We start from the raw sequence: 22,619 nt of genomic DNA, 5'->3' as shown, positions 1-22,619 counted from the left end.
TGATGATAGCTATCATGTTTCCAAAATAAGTAGGAGTCCATATCATTTTACAGTACATGGGTAGACTTTGAATTAGAATCTAAATCCAATCCATTCCTAAGATGAATGAAGAAACACAGGCCAACTGCTTGTTGCTACATTTGAACTACTAGTGAGTACACAAAATTCTGCAGAATCCATGCAGCCACATAAATTCTTTGGCTTTACAACTTGAGATTTTTTTTCTTCAATATTTTCTATGTCAGATCACATGTATCTGCTGTTTTTTAGCATTCATATTTTTCTGTTAAGTTTTAAGTCTGTTAAATAGATTTCCTATATTCTTCCTACAAATATTATTTTTCATATCTAAGCTGCACTGCCATTTTTCCAGGAGTATTAAATGACAAAATTAAAACAAGCACTGTTCTCAAAATCTGTGGGCACCTTATGTTAAATCTTCACTGCTGTTCCTGTTACTTTGTGCTCTATAAATCAACCAAGTGGTGATAAGGAGCCCTAAAAATACCTGACCAGGAAGGCTGGATTTTCCCAGTCTTAAATATTAGAGGAAGATGACCGGCTTCCATAGAGCTTCCCTGCTGAGCATCACATAGGAGGTGGAAGACACCTGCTGAAAGAGAGAAAGTGAGAGGAGAAAGCTTCTGAGCAGCTGTGCAGCCCTGGGTAAGAAGATCTTAGGGCAATCTCAGTTCTCTGCCATGCGTTTCTTTGTGAGGACCCGGAAATGAGACAGAGTCACACACTCTGGACATAGATCTGTCAGTACTTCCCTCCACAATTTATTGGCCAATTTCAGACAAATCGGAAGAGGGGAAAATGCCTCCAGTGGAGCTGAAAGCCTAAAAACTTAATGAAAATATGTGATTGAGTAGAAACACCTCTACTGAGTGTAACACTAGACACCAGAGAATCTACTCAGGTGAGCCCTTCTACAAACACAAGAAATGTTCCAACTGGAGTTTGTACTCAAACACAAGATACAAATCCACAGAAAAGCAGGCTTGATTAGTCCTAATGTTTATGGAATATCTTTCAAAAGCTCATTAATTAGTCACTGGGAGAAGCCTACCACCTTCACTGCATCTAGGGACTGCAGGTAGGCAGTCCAGGTGAGTGAAAACAGGGCTTTCCTTCTCCAAATCTTGTGCTCTGCCAGATCCCGGCCTGTAGTTCCTCTGGAAATTCATCAAAAATTTGCAAGCTAGAAGGGTTTCTCAAAACCCCATAAATGATTATTATTTTATTTTATTTCTTGTTGCACTCTTGGTTTGCTAGGCATGCTACTAAGAAAAAGGAAAGAATAGGATCCTATCATGAAAGCCATACACAGAAATTAGGAAAATATCTTCTCTGTCAACTACTTATATCATCATGCAAATTAATTAAGGCTTTACTCATTAGGGCTGTCTTCTAAAGAGTGATTAAAACTCTATATACACTTTATCATGTGTTATTAATTTCTGTAGGGTTTCCTAAAATGGGAATGAAGTAATTATGAAAGAAAAAGCAGCGAAAAAAGTTTTTAATTGGTAACCAAAAAGAAAAAGCTCATAAATGTATTATGAGTTCAAAATTTTTCAGATACTGCCAGAAAAAAGAATTCAAAGATAGTAGTGGGTGCATAAATCACAATTTTAAAATTCCTGCTAGTGAACACATCACAAGTTAAAATTAAGATGAGGTCTTTGAATACCTAATAACCCCCCCTTAATACATTTAGTGCATTAAGGGTAAATGTGTTTTCATTTTGCACTTGCCAGGAATGTCAAATATCATTACATAGTTAGGCACCCAATGAGGAGTCTCTGAGCCTTGAATCTTCCAGATAGGAAGTGAGTATCTGTCTGCTTTCTGATGTTTGGTGGTGGTGCTGGTGTGATGCAGCAAATGAAGTTTGAGATAGAAAAGCAAGGGGAGAAGATTTATGGTCACAGCTGGTGTCAAAACTCATTTACTTTCTTTGCTGGTGTTTACACTGCGCCTTTGAAGATTACTCTTGAATGATTCACTTCCTATTTAATGTTCTCATTAGACAAACCTGATCAACACAAACCACTAGGCACTGTCTCATTTTGCAAAAGTACATCTTTTTTCTTGATCTGCATAGCAAATGGTTTCACTAAACCAGCTAAATCGACCCCTTAGGTCCAATGACCAAATTTAATAACTGTTCATCTTTGCTAAAGTACAGTGTTTAATGATCTCATTCATTAATACATCAATGGTTGCTTTGGCTGATTAAATTTCTTCCATCATTTTGACAGTATGATCTAAATGTAAAGTACAAATATTCCCCGTAAAAATGAAACATTGTATTCTGGGCCAATGTCATAGATTATTTCTTAACTCACCCCAGTAGCCCACCAGAGGAGCCCGTGTTAGGAGCCTTCAGAATTGCTCTCCAGTGTGATGTAGTAATCACTGCACTTGGGAGCCAGAAGCACTTGCATAGATTTGAAGTCCAGGAAGGAGTGTGCACATTTGTCATCTGGTCCCTGGCATAAAGCACAGTCAGAAAGGATTCTTGGATTTACATAAGCAAAATTAAATCAGGAAATGTTAACACACACTCATAAATTGATTTTAGTTAATAGCTTGTAAAGTCCATCACAGCGAGCACCGATGACACTGGTAAGCAGTATCTTCTTAGGGTACTAACTCATATTTTATCATCTTTTCAGGATTATTTCACACAAGGAGATAATAAAAGCATTTTCCTTCCTTTAAAATGGCACTGTGACATTCATGTTATCTTCAACATCCTATTCTGATTGCTCTCATCCTTTGTTTTCCCTTTGTGAGAGCCTGAGACTGCTAGTCATAATATTGATTAAAAACACCTTTTTTAGGTCCTTTGAGTTCAGCCATTAAATAGTTTGCATCTGTCAACTTATTGCTCTTACACTAAACAATTCAACAGCTCATTTCTCGTCACAGATCCGTGGGCTGCATTAAATGAGAGAGTCTAACAGAAACTCACTGTTAAAGCAATTTTAAATGCCCTCCTTTATGGGCTCAAGGGACTGTGCTGCTGAAACAAGGGTGATAATAAAAGTAGAACTGTTCAGTCATATTAGTGAGCTACTTCAGAGTGTTTGACTTCTCAAGGGGCAGAGGAGGCCCACACCTTTACAACTAAAGAGAGAGGAGGAGAACTAATTGTTTTCTTTTCTCCATTAACTCTACTTAGGCATATCAGACAAATTAACTTTGTTAAATTCTTACTAAGCAAATTTTCTTCAAGGGCTAATGAATTCCTGAAAGATAATGAAAAAGTGAATGTAGCTTTATAATCTAAAGCTAAGTATCAAAATCTACATCAAGTAGTTAACTGCATTGTCTTCCAAAATATGGTAGCATGTAGCACTGAACAAGTTATTCATTTGAAATGAAATTTAGAAGGAAACCATCAATGAGGAAGAAAAATGTAAAGGTCTCCTCTGTTTACTTTTTAATCATTTCTGTAGGAATAATCCTGTGGTTTTACCTAGACAGCAATAGAGAAACAATTGAAAGGTCATTGAATGAGTAATTTCGTTTTGCTGTAGCATCTTTCTGATTTCTATTGGCAATCTTAAGACTAAGTGTCAAGGGTTCATGTCTTCAAAATCAGAGCAGCAGTTGGCATTTTTATAAGTAGTCCTAAAGGAAGGCCAAAGCTTTACTGAATATAGAAATTGTTTCTATTACTGGATGTGGGCAGAATTTTTTGCCAAGTAAGGTCAAAACATGTTTTGTTTATGGAGCAGTACAAGGAAACCATACAACTGCTAATCATACACTTGGTTCTGGAGCTTATACGGCAAAATTTAATTTCCACAGTTACCATTCTGGTATCATTCTGTATTGAAAGTAATGATTTAAAATGAGTATACCAAGAATATCCGAGCAAAACCTTATGTTTTATATATACCCAAATTACAGTGAAATCAACATGATAAAAAGCTCTGTTCAGAGTTTGTCAGCGTTTAAGGCATGACACATCAAGAATATCTACCTGAGTTCATTAAAGATGTGGAAGGATGCATTTCCATAGAAATGCTCAAACAACATTTGCACTTGGCATCCATCCATTTTTCTCTATATATACCCAAAAGGATTAGACAAAAATTTTATTTTAACAGATAACTTTAATGCAAATAGTATTTTAAAGGCTGATTGCCTTTATTCTATGCTAGGCAGTCTTGCTGAACTTTTCCAGAACTTTCTGCATATGCCTACCCATTTAATATAGTAAATTATTTTCTGAAAAATTAACACTTCTTGGCAGTCTCATCCACAGAAAATGAAGAATATAAAGAAAATGTTTTTCAAAGAGAAGGGAAATAAAACAAAGAAGTTAAAAAAGTTTTGTATTGTAAGAGAGATTTTAGAAGACATTATACTCTTCACACTTTTCAGTGGTAGAGGAGGCCAGTATTTATCAGTCACTCCAGTCCAACATTTGTAATCATTCACTTGTAAGACGGATACAACTGAGATTGGTTTTTTGGGGTGGGGTTTTTTTTTTTTGGTCTACGCTCTTTATGGATAAGCAGCTTGTAATTGATTTTTCAGAAGCTGTGAATACAAATTTACTTACAGTTACTGAGGTAAAACAATCTGATGCCACTGTGCTGAGTCATATAAAATCAAATCTATTTGTACAACTATTTGTACTTTTCACCTGCTTTGGAAAATAAGTACTTGGGACTCCTTTTGTGTTTGGTGATAAAATGAACACAGAACAGTGAGAAAAGAGTTACTGAATCAACTGTCTTCTCTGAGTAGATAACTAGAACAGGGTGGGTGATTGCCCAGAGGTGCTGTTGCTGGGATTTCATGTTTGATGATTACCTATCATGAATTAACATAACATATGATATATGTTTGCCAGTGTGGTAGCTGTTTGGAAAGCTGAAATGTTTGACAGCAGTAAATATATCTCCTAGTACAAAGCTGTCTCTTGCCTCTATCACTGTTAGATCCTTCTGTTTCTTCTAGCCATGTTCGAAACAGCAGAGGAGCTTCTTTGTACATAGTTAGGCAATAAACAGCTTTGCATTATAGCTATAGGATTCAATGAGCAAAAGGTCCAGTTAAAGGGATTGTTTACTCTCCAGAAGATTGTTCTCCTCATTTAAAAACCAATTGTATCTATGAAGATGGAAAGAGAAAGTTGGAGGGGAGTCTGGATTATGGAGGCACAGGGAGGAAGGCTCAAGCCATTGTGAGGAGGGTTCTCTGAACCTGGAGAGACTATGTCTAGAGAGTACATCTAGTATGTTTTTAGCAGTCCTGTCCATACTAACACTGGCAGCTCAAGTTTCTCCTTAAGGAAAACTTGGGACTCTGGTATAATGGGAGGTGTTATCTGCATAAACTATGAGAGTGTTTATACTGAAAAAACTTTAAAGTTGTGTATTATAGCATTGATGCTTCTGCTGTGCTTCTGCCGCACAGTTTTTCTGATGTATAATTAGTACTATATTCATGGCCATTAAGAGCTCTTTCAGGTCCCAGGGCAAATAGCCACTGTACTGATGATCCCCTTCTGTGCTGCCTTGCATTTCCTCATGCTACAGCCTTCTCCCATACTTTCTTTCTTAACTTCTGGCATTTCTGGAGAAGCAGGTGGTGGGGTCTGATGGGGGTTTGGGTCAGAGAAAGGAGGGATGGTTGGGCCCTTTGTCCTGTCTCCCCCAGCTTTCAAAGTCAGCGCTGGCTGGACCTGCGGAGCTGTGAATCCATGAGGTTGCTTGTGTGTCCCCGTGTGTATACGCTGCGGTGGGGCGAGGAAAACAAGGAACTATTAGGATTTCTCCTTTACTGCATTAGATCTGAGTGTGTTGTTGTACTTGATTTGAGAAGAAAAAAATCTTTCACAGGCTCAGTCACCTTACTACATTTTCTCTGTAGCACTGTAAAAAATGACAAAAAGAATAACATGTGGGATAAGGACACAAATAATTTACTTTTTCTCTCAGGTATTTACTTCTTCATGTTCTGAAGCAAAGAACAGGAGGTCAACGAAAATCTGTGACCTTAACTGACTTTGATACAACCATTAAGCACCTTTAATATTCAATAACTTTTGTGGGTCTTTCAGCATTCTTCACAGTTTTCAGCTTTTCTTTCAAACTTGTATCAAATCTGCAGGTCTTTTGAGACTTTGACATTTAGTATCAGGCCTTTGTGGTAAACTGTGGGTCTAACATTGTCACAAGTTGTTTTCTTCGCTGTGTATCTATATTTGGAACTTGTAGAGCTTTTTCTTTAGATAAGCAGCTCTTATTTTATTTATGTATAAATAGATACATATCTGCCTATGTTTGGAAGACTCAGTGTAGTGGTTTTATACTTCTTTAGAATAAGTCTAATAATACGTATACATGATGCACATACTCTATTCCAGTAAGACTTCTCCTCTTCAACTAAATGCAAGCAAATTTTGTTGAACCTTTCTATGGATGTTTGGAAACAAAAGTCCTATCAGAGATTATGGTTCAAACACCTTCATTTCAATATGAAGTGATTTGATTGCTATTAAAAATGTTATTTTTTTAAGATTATTTACGCTACATAATTTAATTCTTTTTCTAAAGCTTGGTAGTTCACTGTTATAAAAAAAAAAAACACAGAAAACTTCAGTTGTTCTTAGACATCTGTCAGACCTCTGCCTTTGTTAGAAAGCATTTCTTTTCTGACCATGACACTATAATTTATCTGTTACTCCATTTTACAATCTCTCCTATGGAGAGATTTTTACTAACTTACCTTTGTATCCTATAAAGACCAGTGCTTTTGTTGTGCCTGGCAAGAAACACATTGAGATTGCGCACAGAAAGTAAATAATCATGTAAAAACAACTTTACTATGTCACTGGATCATCAAAAAACGGGTTTTAATTTTTGCATTCCGCTATGAAATATTATGCCTCCTTATTTGACTGCTCTGCCATTTTGAGCTACCTGGTAAGTTGGACAAATTCTCATGGCTCCTTTTGCTTCCTCCCGCAGTGCCCCCTCGGTTTGTGGTTCAGCCCAGCGACCAGGATGGGATCTATGGAAAAGCTGTAATTCTCAACTGCTCTGCAGAGGGTTATCCTGTTCCTACCATTGTCTGGAAGTACTCAAAAGGTAGGACATCTCTGGTAATCACTGGGGACAGATTAATTCTGGTTTAGTAACAGCTTACTCACCTCTAAGTTACTGGATTAATCTTCATATTGTCAGAGGCTGGCAGAGTGCAGTAAGGGAAGTATCAGTCATGTTTATACTGTTCTTATATCATTTCCCTAAGCACGTAGTGCTGGCCATTGTCATAGACACAAGGCTGAGCTAGATGGACTTTTGGTCTGCCTTAGAGACGTCCTGGAGCTGTGAATATGTGCCTGTGTTAGCTATGGCCTCAGCGGGCAAGTGGTGAAATGGATGGCTGAGAGAAAAGAGATACTGCTTTAATTGAAACAACCTCAGAACAAGGTTCACTGGCCGCATTTGGCTGATTTTTTTCCCCCTTCAAAATTCATGATAACATGGCCAATCATATCTTTTCAGCAAAGAAGAAAGGTCAGGTAGCATTAGCATAAGCAGTAATTCAGTATGCGCTTTACATAATGCTTTAACATTTTCTTCTCATGTAACAGAGCATTAAAACTGGCCCCACTTGACCCTCAGTAACCATAGGAAACTGACTGCTTTTTAATTAAAATGTGCTGCCTGCTAGATTGCGTCTTCTGGCCAGTTGTCTTCTGGTAGGTTTTTAGCAAGAAAACAAACTCTCCAAACTCTGTATCCAATCTAAATGAGTTAACTCTTTAAAAAGCAAAACTAGGTGCTGTTGAGAAGAAAACCTTATGTAATGTCCCGTGTCATTTTTGGTTTTCTTAGGATTTAAGTCCAAATTATATTTGAAGAAAAAAGGTGAGGGAAGAGAAATGTTCATGTTAAAGACAATTTTTGCTTGTATTGATAAATTCTGGTTTGTGGTAAGAAGAGTGCAGAGCTCCAGATTCCATTAGTCTCAATGATGTATGGGTTTTTAATTATGAATATAGGTCACAAAGAAGTAGTTCTGTTTTGTTGTGTTTGCGTGCTGAAGGAGGAGGCCAAGCCAAGCTAGCAGAGTTGTAATTAACTGTGAAGAGATAAGCAGCCCATCTTAATAAAGGAGAAAGGGATAGCAGTTTGATTTTAGTGACACTCTACCATAAAGTGACTGTTTTTAAGGTTCCCCATTAACAGCTCTGAAGTTTTTAAGTCAAACAAAGTTTTAGTAGATATGTGATGCAGGCAAAGCCATCCAACTGCAGTTTCATTTTTTGGCCAAAATAACTCCAGGTGAAAAGGTCAGTATTTTTACAAAATCTTGTATTTTGCTAATGGATGACTGCAATTTCAATAGCTAGTCTAACTCAGATGCTGTACAGGTCTATAGGATATATGCTACATCTTCCTTTAAAGAGATACATTATATAATTGGTTTGTGAGCAAGGTTTGTGCCAAATTCTGAAATAATTACTCAGGTGAGGCCAGCAGGAATAAAGCAATCAGATCATAGCTCATCTATAGGTACCACAATAGAGTAGAAAGGGCATCTGTACACTTGCAAGTAAGTTAGTGTCATTGGTTTTTCGTGTCAGTGAAAAAGGGAAAAAGAGGGTTCATTTTTTTGTACAATGGGATAGACAAGTAATGGAAATGGACTTGCTGTCTCTAAAGAATAATGACAGTGTTCAATACAGATACCCCATAATCATCAAGTGTCTGTTGTTTTAAGTCCTTCAGACTTACAGAGGCAATGGGCACACACTGAAACACAGGACTGTTCCGTCTGGGTATAAGGAAGCACTTTTTTTACTGTGAGGGTGACTGAGCACTGGCATGGGTTGCCCAGAGAGGCTGTGGAGTCTCATCCTTGGAGATATTCAACAGCTGTCTGGACACCGTCCTGGGCAACCAGCTTTAGGTGGCCCTGCTTGAGCAAAAGGGTTGGACCACATGACCTTCTGAGGTCCCTTCCAACCTCAACCAGTCTGTGATTCTGTGATTCATGAGCATGTAGTCCTCTTGCAGATTCAACCATGCAGTTGTGTGTGATAAGCTGCTGTCACTGCTCAGGAAGGACTTTGGCTGTAATAGCAGTAACAGTGCGTGTGAAGAGTAAGAAGCCTTTACAAACTGTTATGCAAAATTTTGCCCAGTTGTAGCTATCCTGAGGAGTATTTGCCTTTTCTCTTCTGTGAACACCAAATTGTCCCCAGAATTTTTCATGTGAAGAAATATAAGAAGTGAGTGCTTGCATCTATCTACTTGGGCAATCAATTGCAGACTGGTAGAGTTAGTGAAGCATAAATGTGCCTTCCAACTAAATGACAGGAAAAATGGGTTATTAAAGACAACAAATAGACAAAGGGGAAAGTGGGATATGCATGTGACTAAAATAGTTGAAAAATCAACAATGGCAACTGATTTTTGCGCAAACATTATCCTTTTAACATCTCTAAGTTCACAGTGTTGGCCACCAGACCTTCAGCGTAACTGTAAGTCCCCGAAGCAAACTCTTCTAGGACTAGAAGGATTTTTAGTATGCATGTCTGGTCTTTTTTAATATTCTAGATGTTGTATTCATAGATTGTTATAGCTTGCTATTTTATACTGAATCATTCCCTATAATATTTATTCATCATATTTCCTTCTGGGCTGACTCAGCCAACTGCGTATAGTAATTAATGCTGACAGATATTAACTTCATGTACAGAAAGTGGTATAAGATAATTCCATTGAAGAAGACTACCTTATGATTTCCATGAAAAACCCCGTGTCCTGCTGCCAAAGTAGGTTGTAAAACCCTTTGTTACAAGAAGCATATCTTAATATACACTTAGAGAGTCCCTAATGCTGGAGGAACTTGAACTTGTGGTGGCCTCTGGACAGTACAACATGCTCACAGTATGGCAGTATCCTGTTCCCTATTCCCTAAATCACCCAGTATCTCATTTCCAAGGAAAAGTAGGTTCTTTCTTAAAACCAAAGTTGATACAGAAATCTTCGGCTTCCTGTCTTTCTATGGACCTTCCATTTTTAGATTACCACCAAACATTGCACCTCATGCCTGATTGGTGGTCTGAGCTTTTTGTTTCTTTCTTTCTTTGTATTGCTTTTTTTAACAGTTCAAATAAATATTGGCTACAAACATGGCAGAACAGAGATTTTATGTGTCATCAGTCAGTCAGCTGCGGGAGGAAACAAGCAACACAGTCACTGATGTGGTTTTCCACGTTACCCAGAGTTTCGTAGACAAGGTCCTAGAGGTCCCTTGTGTATGCCATGTTTACTACAACAGACATCCCTCTTAGTCATAAGAAATTAATCTGGTGTATGCATTAGGGATGCATACTTGTATGACTGTTCAGCTGTAATTGTCAATAATTTATCAACCTCTAAATGTACAACAAATGTGCCTTTTTACCCATGAGTGGTCTGAAAACCTTCATTTTCCCTCTCAGCCTTTCTGGTTCTTCCACTCCTGCTTTGTGTTCCCTTTTCCTTTTGTCCCTTTACCTTTAAATTATGGGCAAATTATTGCTACTATTACATTTCAAAAGTCTTTCTTCTTTCCATTTAATGAATTCAGTTTTGGCAAAGAACCATTCAGTTTGTTCTGATGATGTCAGAAGCCATTTGTATTTTAATTGAATTGAGCCTCTAAAACAGGAAGCTATAGTTTCTGCCTTATTTAAAAAAAAACTGAGATGCTTTCCTTCCTAACTAACCTATTTCCCTGGGGGTCCTGCTTTAGGTGCTGGGGTTCCTCAGTTCCAGCCGATTGCATTGAACGGTCGTATCCAGCTTCTCACAAATGGCTCCTTGCTGATTAAACATGTGCTGGAAGAAGACAGTGGATACTACCTCTGCAAGGTCAGCAATGATGTGGGAGCAGACGTCAGCAAGTCCATGTACCTCACTGTTAAAAGTAAGAACTAAAGCACTTCTCTGTGATCCAGCTATTACCATTGAGTGAAAAAGGCTTGTTTACTGCATCCTTGGTTTGGTGGGAGGGGAGTTGGGGAGAGGTTGGTTTTGTTGGGTTTAATTTAATGTTGGCATTCAGCTGCATGTGGTAGCACCTGGAAATTAGTATGGTTAATAAAAAACATTGTTTACTAGAGGGAGAAAAGGGTAATTAAAGATGAAACGGATTAACATCTCATTTCAAAAATTTGTATCATGTCTATGAGCTACAGCTGAGTAATGAAGGGGAAGTAAGAAAACTTTGGTCAAGAGTAAACAAAGGAGAAATACCCACAGTAACTGTTACGAATCTCAGAAGTTGAAGAAAATACGGATTAAAAAGTCCCTTAATCAATTCTCAAGATACCATAGTGTCGTGGTTTAACCCCAGCCAGTAGCTAAACACCACACAGCCGCTCACTCACTCTCCCCTACCCAGTGGAATGTGGGAGACAATAGGAAGGAAAAAGGTAAAACTCATGGGTTGAGATAAAAACAGTTTAATAGAATGGAAAGGAAGAAACTAATAATGATAATAATAACAATAATAAAATGACAATACTAATCAAAGGATTCCAATATACAAAACAAGTGATGCACAATGCAATTGCTCACCACTTGCCAACTGATGTCCGGTTAGTTCCCGAGCAGCGATCCCCCCAGACCAACTCCCCCCAGTTTATATACTGGGTATGACGTCACATGGTATGGAATACCCCGTTGGCCACTTTGGGTCAACTGTCCTGGCTGTGTCCCCTCCCAACTTCTTGTGCCCCTCCAGCCTTCTTGCTGGCTGGGCATGAGAAGCTGAAAAATCCCTGACTTCTTAGTCTAAACACTACTTCGCAACAACTGAAAACATCAGTGTGTTATCAACATTCTTCTCAGAGTGAACCCAAAACACAACATCATACCAGGTACTAGAAAGAAAATTAACTCTATCCCAGCTGAAACCAGGACACATAGATAGATAATATAGGTACAATTACAGTAGATACCACAAGATGTTATAACATACTATAAGATATTATAGATCCAGCCTCAGTAGTCATTTTGACTTAGCCACTGGCAGGTAACTTTCAGAAAAGGCATCTAAGTCTGTTGAATCTGGAATGCGTACACAACCTCTATCTATCTGTACTTTTAGGCACAAGAGACAAAGGCAATCCAGTTTTTAGGTGCGTGTTAGCTGTAACTCCTTCAAACATGAACATTGCTGAGAATATAGAAGAAATATTATGAAAAAAAGTTGTAGAGAGAATATAATTTCTCACTGGAGAAAAAAGAGTACTGACACTTCAGCATGCCAAATGTTCCTGGATAACCTATTAGACTAGTATTGAAGGAGGTCACCAAACCATGCACTTTCATGTTTGTAGGATTTTTGAAGATTGACTGAGTGCTTTGAAGTTCTGAGATGTCAATTATCTTGAAAAAGGTCTGCTCTTGAAAGTAAAAAGATATTTTTTTTTTCTGAAAGGAAGGAAAATCCAACTTACTCTCCATTGGAGAGCTATACTTTAGACCATTAATGTTTAGGTTTAAGGGTGGTGTTTGTTGTAATGTCAGAGAATGAATAACTAAGTTCTTTGAAAGGAAGACTATCAACTTTGTTAGAATTGCAAGCCCCAGTACCTCAGATGTCCTTTCCACTCTGATTTACCATAGTGGCTGCTTCTTCTGAAAAATAACACAATAACCCAACCTCTCAAGCAAGTATATTAATTGCATACTTTTTCTGTGGATCAGTAGAAGTTCCAGCTTCTGTGGTTTCCATAACTGGCTGGTTTTGGGCCAATCTTCAACTGTAGTAGCAATGCACTGCTGTAATATGGTACAGAAAAACAGCTTTCCTCTAGTTGGCAGCTATGCACACTGCCTGTCTGATCACTGCATGCAGTTTCATGTGTGATAAAAGAGCATCCCTTATCAAATAAGAGCAGGAGCTTCCCTGGAGAGTCAGTTGCTGTTTGAATCTAATGAAAACCCCTCCGGCTCTGAGATAGCAGGCAAGCACGTCTGTACACCCTCACACATCTGCACTAACACACGTGCTGCTCCGAGCACGGCTGTTAGAGCAAACACCATTAGCGTCTTGGTGCGCGCGTAGAAGAGGCACAGCTTTAGCTTTAATCAAGCACCCATTAAGGACAAGCTGCTTTGGGGAAGTGTGCCATGGTGGGCTTCAGGTATAGCTGGATCCCCTGTTCTGGTGGCATGGCTATGGCACATAATACTTGCAGCTGGTCAGGTGGAGTGACTCCAAAGTTAAGGCCTGGACCGGCCCTTATTCTCTCTGGTACTGTATCTAATCATTCCTTGTTTTCTTTTTCTCTGTGGTTATTCTAGCTCCTTTTCCCTCTCCCCCACCAGCCTGTTTCTGGACCCTAGTCCTCAGGTATAGCCCTACTACTAGATAAAAACCTTGCTCTTCCTTAATGAAATTCACTGTGTTCTTAATTAGTTGATCTTGCTCCACAAGGTCACCCTAATGCCTTCTTTACTCAGAGGCAGAAGGTGAGTCCTGGCCCAGACAGTTGTTTCTGGGTGACAAAGCTGGTAAGTTAAGAAACAGCCTTCCAAAACATAAATAAAGATTAGCATCATTACATTTTGTTGTGGCTTCCTTGTGACAAATGGTCTTCCCACCTTCCTTCAGTCTATATGTAGGTTGTCCATGAACAGTAGCTCAAATCACCTGATAAAAAAGTAGAGTGGCTTAGATGGATTTAGTCACTGATCATAAAACTAGACTGCCTCTCAGAAAGAAAGACATGGCAGCAGTCCCTTTACAGCCACCTCCTTCACTTCTTAGCTGTCCTCTGTACCACAGATACCTCATGCATGCAGATGCTAACCATTGATAGCATCACCACGAACTTGAAAAAAAACCCCTGTTATGCACAGGTGATTCTTCTCCTCCATAATTGATAAAAGTTTCCACCTACTCTGTTAGTAACATTGCTGGATACATTTTTGCCTTTCATAGATAACTGTGACAAATCTCTTAAATGAGACTGGATGCTTTACTCTTCCAGAATTTCCGATGTCACCTGTATCTGAACAGAAAAGCAGTTGACCTTCGATGTCAAAAGAGGGTAGACAGATTTTTGTTTTGGTAGTTCAGGAGTGGACAGAATAAACCTTGACCTAAAATACTTCCATGCTTTCTACCTCTAAATCTAACAGACTTTTTCTTAGTGAAAAGCCAGCTGAAGCTATAAATCAACTTGGCTTGCTTAACAAGATTCTTAATGCTAAGAAGGAAATGATAGTAATTCCAGATACACATTTATTTAGTGCCTCAGTGTTTGTTGCATGACACCTTCATGTCAGAGAAGCTGGTCCAGCTTCTTGGTTGAAGGGAGATTTTATGAGGAGGGAGTGCCAAGAAAAAAGATGAGAGGAAAGAAGTGGCTTCAGGAATACTAACAAAAATGTGAAAAGAAATAGCTGCTAGAGTCGATGCTGAATCAGGAACCACAGGGCTAGAATGGCAGCCGTGAAAGCAGAGAATCTTCACTTAGCAGCTATTATCCTTCTCCCTTTCTTTTCAAGAAATGGGCATAAAAATCATGATCAGTGATTTGTTCTCTTCTTCTGAACCAAGGATAAGTAGTTCTCAAATTCCTTATTCACTAAGACATACAATATTAGAAAATTATGAGAGAGATCTGGAATAAGGAATCTAGTGCTGTCTTGAGAAATGACTCCTAGTGCTTGGGATGAGAAGACTTCTAAAGAATTTCTATAAAGGATAATGAGCCTTTAACATGAAGGGAAGAACTAAAATTATTTAAAGGTTGCCTGGGAGTCACAAGGAAAGAGATGTCTGCTTAAAATGGACTGCCTGCCTGCCTTCATCTGAATAAATGTCACACTTCCTAATTCCACTTTAGGGGTTATATATAACATGATAGAATGGTATTGTGAAAAAATTCCCACCTGAAAAGCAAGCTTTCATTAAGGTATGTATGTTCGTATGTAAATAATCTGTTGGAGGCAGTTGTGTTAGCCCTGCCCCTTCTTAAATCTGTCACCTATTTTCATGTCAGTGTGGAGCCTGAGAATTTTTAATCTGATCACCAGAACACTTCCAAGAAATCCTGTCTGCCAAGAAAACAGAATTGCTTCATTCACTTTCCTCTCAAATATGCTTCTTAACTATTTGCATTCTATGTGTTTAATATATAAACCTAAAGCCATCAGTCAGACCCACACCTCCTTCCAGCAGGAACATACTAATCCCAGCTAATACTTTTAATGTTATGTTTCACCACTTAAACTTTAAAAAAAAAAAAACTTTAAAAATTGTTATCTATGACAAGAGCTGGTGGAATAACAGAAGAGGCTGTTGGGGAAAGGGAGCCTGGTCACAGTGTAAAAGTGAGTCTAGTGCCCTGTTGCTGCAGCTATCTTGGGTCTTGGCTGTGGTAATTCACCACTCCGTGCCTCTGCTGCCTCTGCCTCCCTTATAGTGCCTCTCATCCATGTTGACCACGACCTCTTCCAGGCAAGATTTGTTTCTCCCCAACCTCAGACAACTCATGCATCAAAGAGGCCCCAGTCATGTAACTAGCTACTACTGCAAAAGAAATCAAAGGTAATAGTAGTTATAAACACAAATAAAACCAAAGGATGCTTATGAAGGGAGATTCTGAATCTATTGAAGCTGTTCCCTCCACTGCTAGCTAACAGTTGTTCCACTGTATGGCTGAAGCATTGCAGCATTTGTTTATCAAAATGGATAGGAGTCTATGCCTGGCTTCCTCCGTCAAACTTTATCTGGGCAGGATAAAGGCACGCTTCCCATGTGGCCAGTCAAATGAGTTTGCTTTGCTGCAACACCTGCAGTAAAGCCAGCAAGCTGTGATGGAGAACTTGCTGTGCTCTGCTCACCAGGGTGCCTCTAAATGCTCATTTTAGTCTTTAGGAAAATAATTCCTTGTTGAGAATATAGGAATGTCGAGATCTGTCTGATTCCTACTTTTCCTTGTGTATGAAAAGAATAGCATTTATACATAGATGCTAGCCCTTTGTTTATGTCCAATTTCTCATTAAAAATGCATATATCCCACAAGATGTCAGTAAGGGTGTCACTGCCTGTTCTGCATTTGCAAAGATAGATTATCCATGATATGTTGTAAAGGAAGATAAAAGTCACCATCCCTAACACCTTCAAAAAATGCTTGTAGGAAGAACAGCAATCATACTATGTCAAATTCACCTGAACCCAGTATTTTGATGTTTCTTAATCTGTCTTTGCTCCATTTTTTTCACAGTCCCATGGTCTGTAAATAGTGTTTTCTGTGGCAGAACAAAACAAAGTCCCCTGGTCTGATTGTCTACTTTGTTTTACTGTTTTCTTCTCCTAACATTCTGCCATCTTTAAACAAAGGGCTTTTTCATTTATTTGCTTCTTCATACTTACTTTGTGGTTATCTCGGGTAGGGTACAAAAATGGCCAAAATTGGTAAAAATCTCTAGCTGGATTACTTGCATATCTCCTCAGAATCAAAGAGTAAGGTAAAGGGAAAGAAAACCAAAAATAATTCCAGTGAACTGAAACTAGTCTTGTATCCCAGAGTGTCCTTTCTCATGAGCTGGTGAGCTGCCCTTGCCTACCTTCGCCCTTACCCTCGTGACAGGCAACGCTCTCTTTCAGCACCTATTTCTTAGCCAATAAAGGCAAAAAACGTGTTAAATATGAGGATGTGAATGAACTACAGTACAGCTCAGTTTAAATTCCAAGTCAGTGGTGATGGATTGTAACACTTTCTATCTGTCTTAATTACTTATTTATTTTCATTAAATGCACAGTCTAAAAGATGCTGTAAGAAATGTACGGTAAATCTTGGAAACATGAAAATTCTCCCTAGACACAAGTACTTTCTCTTGTTAGTAAAACAGCCCATTTTTTTCTTAATGAGGTCCTCCCACTATGAGAAATGAACAGGGTCTGAATGCTGTTTTCTGCTTCTTCAGACCATTGGCACAGCTTTGATTTAGGGACTTGCACTTTAATCACCCATCATGTGTCATTACCCCGACAGGCGGCAGCAGCCGCAAGATACAAGCGCCAATAAATTGCACTGAAAATCGCTGAAGCGATCCTTTGTTGATTTTCCTTTACAGCTATTCAATGGCAGATCAGCTGTCATAACAACACAGTGCCTGTGGCAACAGGGTGAAATTAAATGTGAAGTATGTTCAAGGTAGCTGGTAGAAAGCTGGAATATCCCTTTTCTTCTGTACATTCAAATGCTTTCTACTTCTCTCAGTAATGCCAAGCCTGTGGCAATTGGCTAAAATGAATGCTCTCTCTTGTAAGATAATTGCCAGATGTACTGCAGTACAAATGCTGAAATGCTTTTGTATGCAAATCTTTGCAATACTCTCATTTAAGGAAAATAAGGGAGGTAAGGACTTCTCTCTTTTAAAAAAAAAAAAAATTTTCTAATTGGGTGCAAGGAGAAAAAGAATATAGCAGCCCTTTTTCTTTTCTTCAAGGCTGGTTGCACAGCAATGTTTCTAGCAGGAAGGTGAAACAGATTTCTCTCCAGCTAGCTAGCTAGAAAGTGCACATAGAGTCTGCAATGTCTTTTCCATTTGTACCAACAGTATCATATTTATTGTTTTTTTCAGAATAGTTGTCTCTCTCAGCTTTGTGTTGCCCAAATAGCAACATTCAAAAGGAAGCATGGGTGAGGTTTATTTCCAGAGGTTTTCTGTCTATTGAAATTTTCATAGTGGATACAGAATACTGAGGCTTTCCTGAAAAGTGACCGGTTTAACAAATTTGTGATGATTTCATCTTTTGAATACCTTCACATCTTCACTTTTCTTGGAAAGCCTCATAAGGGATAGGATTTACAAGGTACGTACTCTAGCTGCTGTTTTATTCTCTCCCTTTATTGAACACCTTAGTAATACTTAAACACAGCCAAACCACAGATATTTTTACAGTGTGTCCTCCTTTCTCAATCTTAATACCTCCTGTGTCCTGTAAAATTACTATTTTATTCAGAGAAGGGTTTACATGGCTCTCAGATTGCAATGTACTCTGTGTCCAGGTTTGGCCAGCTGTGGTTAGTAGACTCTGAAAAACAGAGATCATTTCAGATCAAGGATTACAGCTCCTGTCTCTGAATACTGCTGAAACAAGACTTGAAAATAATGTCTCCTCTGCTTTCCTCCTTCAGTTGAGAAGGTGGTGGTGCAGTGATTGATGCAAGCTGGATAGATAACCCATTCATAATAACCTTCATCAAGAAAGTGAGCTCACAAATGTCAGTATATTGTATTTGGCACAATACTGCAAACCCTGCTGTGCTAGAATATAATAAATGGTAATCCTGAAAGGCTGTTATCTTGGGGGAAATATTCTGGAAATTATTCTTACTGATAATTTGGAAGGTCATTTTCCTGAAAGAGAACTTAAAACATAACTATTCAGATTTAGGCTTGCCTGCACATGAAATGTGAAGGAATACCCTTCTGGAACACAATATGTCTCAATGACCTTTTAAGAAAAGTATATGGCAGTAAGCATAGCACACTTGACAGCCAGGATTTCAGGATTGCTCATCTTGGAGTTACTCATTACTCATCTACCAGCTTTAGTTTAGTAAACATTACTCCTCCTAGTTTGATAGGACAGGTGGAACATCCTCAAATCTCTGATGCTCATTGTTATCTTCCTTTCCACCTCTGGCTGCAAAATGGTTTAGTGCCCCGCTCCTGCTCCTGCTCCTGCTCCTGGCTCTGCCACCGTGCCCCTCCTGAGCTCTACGCTACCTCTAAGCCTTGTTTGGGGGAGTGGGCAGAGACCACCCGAGGGTGAGAGTCACTGGCTCGACCTGCAGCAGCTCAGCCGGCTCCTTCGGGTGGAACAGCTTTGCAGGGCACACTCCAGGCATCCTATTCAGAAGCACAGCAGCGGAGCACTAAGTGGTTGGAGCTGGATGTGAGGGCATTTGGAGGTTGTGGTGACATCTATCATATGATACCATATCAACTGGAAGATGGGGAGAGAAATGAGTAGACACGGTAATTAAATTTGAACATTTATCTCAGAAATTCTCATTAGAACACACCACTCAAACTAAAACATTCTTTAATTCTTTTTTTCTGATGTTTTCTTAAAAAAGTGGCTCTAAATCTCAGTCAGCTACACAAAAGAGTGTCTTCATACAAATAGTGTTAGAACAGTGTTCTGATAGGTTATTTCTTTATTTTAAAATATAGATGCTGCTGTGAATATATTAGTTTCATTTGTGGGGTGGGGGCTGTATGCAGTGCGTTTGCTGGGTTTAACGTTGGCTTCTAATAGAGGAAGTGCATGCATGATCTGTTGTTGCTAATTTTTATGTTTGCAATGTCATCAAGAGTTGGGCCTACATCTCACTAACAAAGAATAAACAAACTTGAATCAAGAGAGCATTGTAAAGCAATAGTGGGATATAAATTAATTTTGTGTGTGTGTGTGTAGTATACATGACCATTTCCACTTCAGAAAAGCTAGCTGTTATAGTACTGTGTTTTTGCCTTTCCTTTTTCCTTTCCTTTCATCTCTTTTCTCTGTGTCCAGTAGTGCCAGCTTTAAGGTACATCTCATTTACAAAGTAACCATATTGCAGCAGGACAAAGCCTCAGGCTCAAAGAGGATGGTATTCTCATGTCTCACATCATTTTCCCTTCACACCCACTGGTGCTTCTTCCTCTTCCTCGCTGTCACCATTCTGCAAACCTCAAATCTCTGCCATCATTTCCTCCTTTTTTTCCATCCTTTTCCATCCCACACTAATTCTTCTATCTATGCATTTCAGAGCTCCCTATTATTATTCTCATGTGAGTTTAGGATTTGCAGAATGCTATCTGAACAGCAAGAACAGTGGACAAAGTCTTAAATTACAGTATTTCTTCTTACATATCAGGGGGTTTTCTGCACTTTGAATGACGTAATCACAATCTTTTTCAGCACAAGACCTACATTTCAAAAAGTTATTCGCTGTTTTTTATTATTGAATGCTGTCATAAGACCTTCATGATGATTCTTTATAATTTTTCATTTTATTTATTTATTTATTATGGCTCATTGTTTATCCCTATCTTTAATTTGATGTAAAAACCTAAATTTTGCATAGGAAAGGAAAGAAAGAGACAATTAAAAATATATTTCACAATAAAAAACATATTTCACAATATCTTAAAAACTATGTAGGATATAAACTACATGTGACTATCAAGTGACACAGATGCCAAATCAGTTACATACATTTTTCTGTATGATTCTCCTGTAGTAAAAGAAAAATGTAAAAATATATGCAAATATTTTATGCTTTAGATAAGAGTTTATTTCTTTTTATATATAATATCAAATGTCACTAATAGCCAAAGACAATCTTTTACAACTGCTTCCATCAGTGCCATTTGAAGCTTTTTTTAAAGCAAGCAATTTTGCCTTCAAATATAAAGTGTCATTTTTTGTATTACTTTCTTTTTCTCTTCAAAATAGTTTTTCAAGAATTGCATGGTAGCTTTGTTCATATCCCTCTGTGAAAATCCTATGATGGTATTCAGTATAAATACTGCGTATAGATTCTGTGATAATCAACATAAAGACAAAAATTAAATTTACATCTGGGAGGCATAGAAAAGGAATAGAAAATGCAAGAGCTGTCTACAAACTGAAGACGCTGTATACAGAAGAATTTAAGGCATTGCTTCCTATACCCACCCCTTCCTGCTGTGCTTGTCAGGTATAATCGGAAGAAAGGATTTGAAAATGCAGATTTACTTTCAGCAATATAGATGTATTTGCTTTGTGGGAAACATGTTTCCTTCACCCTAACCATTAAGATTCAACCTCTGCATCAGCGTGTGAGCTCCCATCCACGTTGTTCATTCAGATACTTGTTTGGTATGTGATGCTTGAACATATCTAAATCTGTCACTTTTATATTTCTTGGGAAAAAAAGGAAGTGTCCACTTATGGCCACAACAATTGATTTCTGAGTGTCTTCACCATATATATAACTAGAGACGCATGGCTCCACTTTTAGATAAATCTTATTAGGATCCTGCAGGGTTAAGGAATGAATCGATTTGGTCTGTCAAACCAGGAGATAATGAAAGAATGAGCTCTTACTGTTGGCCTAATTACTTATGATTAATCTAACCCAATGCATTTTTTTTTAACTGTCTCCATCAGGCCACAGAATAATTAGTCTTACATTCACTTTCTGTTTTCTTTTCCATACTCAGTTAGAATATTTGATTATGTAGGAATTGTGTTGTCTGGACAGTATGTACAACTTTATGACATTAACTTTACTTTCTCTATCATCGTTTATGCAGTGCTTACCTTCCACCTGCCAAATTCTTGGTAGCCTCTGGGAAAGCAGTGTCGTGTAACTATGAATGTTGGTGAACACATGACCAAATTCAGAGAAGAGAAATGATTCTTCAGGGAGGGAATAAATGCTATAGTTCCAACTACAGTTCTTGACTTGTGAAACAGTATTTTCCATTAAAATTGTTATTTTATTTAGAAATGTGCAAACCCTCCTGCTGACTTTGCAAAAGTGTAAGCAACAGTATCCATTAAGAATTTAGATGTTTATGAAAGTTGCTCACTGTATGCATTTATCAAAACATTAGAACAGAGCCGTCTGTGCAGGTACAAGTATGTGATTGCTATTGTGAAATTGTTTTAGCTGTGGTAGCTGTGAGTCTACACCCTGGCATATTCCCTTGTGCAAGCTGCTGTGTTCTCAGGTGACCGAGGAAGCAGCCCAGTGTGGGCAGGTATTGGCAAGGATGCTGTTTAAACTCCCTGCTGTTAGGATTGAAGCTTCTTCTGCTGAAAGTTTCTGTACTTCATTTTGCAAAATATCATGTGATGCCATTATGCTGTAAAAGTCCAGCAGGATCTCTTTCTCTCTTTGATCTATGTAAGTTAATGACCTCAATTACCAATATCTCTGTGTGCCCATGTGCATGAACATGTGGGCACTCACATAAACTTGTTTGATGCTCACGTAAAAGAAAGAATGCAAAAAGGAACAAAACCCATCCAGATGTGGTCAGATGGTATAAGGTTTTCCTGAATGTACTTCTTATGCTCTTTACTTAGCCATAATGCAGCTTTCAGAGAGACACATGAAATGATTGATCTTTGGCTGATCCAATGAAGGTGACTGATTTCAAATCTTTGCAGCAAAAAACAATGACACATCTAGTTTCGTAGCAGAAAAAAACCTGAGAGCTATGATGGGAATCCTGCCTTCATTAAACACTAAAATTCTTCTTGAAAACACATTAAATTTTTCTTGTCTGTGACATTCCTGTTAATGTTTTTGCATTAAACATAGTTCCTAAAGATACATTCTCCAAAAAATGCATCCTAAGTGTTATGTTCCTAAAACCATTTCTTCATTCTTAAAGCAGAACCCTGATTTATAAAAATAGTATGTATACAATTGTCTTTCATGTAATCAGTGACATGTTGAAGGATGCTTAGCAAAGCAGATAGCTATTTAGGAGTTTAAACACATGTTGCTAGGGGTTGGTTTGGGTTTGGGGTTATGTTGTTGTTGTAAAATTTGCTTAAACTTTTAA

The 22,619-nt window shown here is 38.3% G+C and overlaps 1 protein-coding gene across 2 annotated transcripts in view; it reads left to right on the top strand.

The window, feature by feature from the left end:
* The window catches only part of DSCAM (DS cell adhesion molecule), a 475,910-nt gene that overhangs the window by 316,076 nt on the left and 137,215 nt on the right, over positions 1–22,619 (top strand). For both annotated transcript variants that reach the window (XM_030020086.2, XM_030020087.1), the window contains exons 10-11: positions 7,002–7,121; positions 10,786–10,959. In XM_030020086.2, the coding sequence (XP_029875946.1) occupies positions 7,002–7,121; positions 10,786–10,959 (294 nt within the window). The remainder of the gene's footprint in view (positions 1–7,001; positions 7,122–10,785; positions 10,960–22,619) is intronic.

This window comes from Aquila chrysaetos, chromosome 7 (assembly GCF_900496995.4).
Source record: "Aquila chrysaetos chrysaetos chromosome 7, bAquChr1.4, whole genome shotgun sequence".
Classification (NCBI taxonomy): Eukaryota; Metazoa; Chordata; class Aves; order Accipitriformes; family Accipitridae; genus Aquila; species Aquila chrysaetos.
This window is presented reverse-complemented; position numbering and strand designations above follow the sequence as displayed.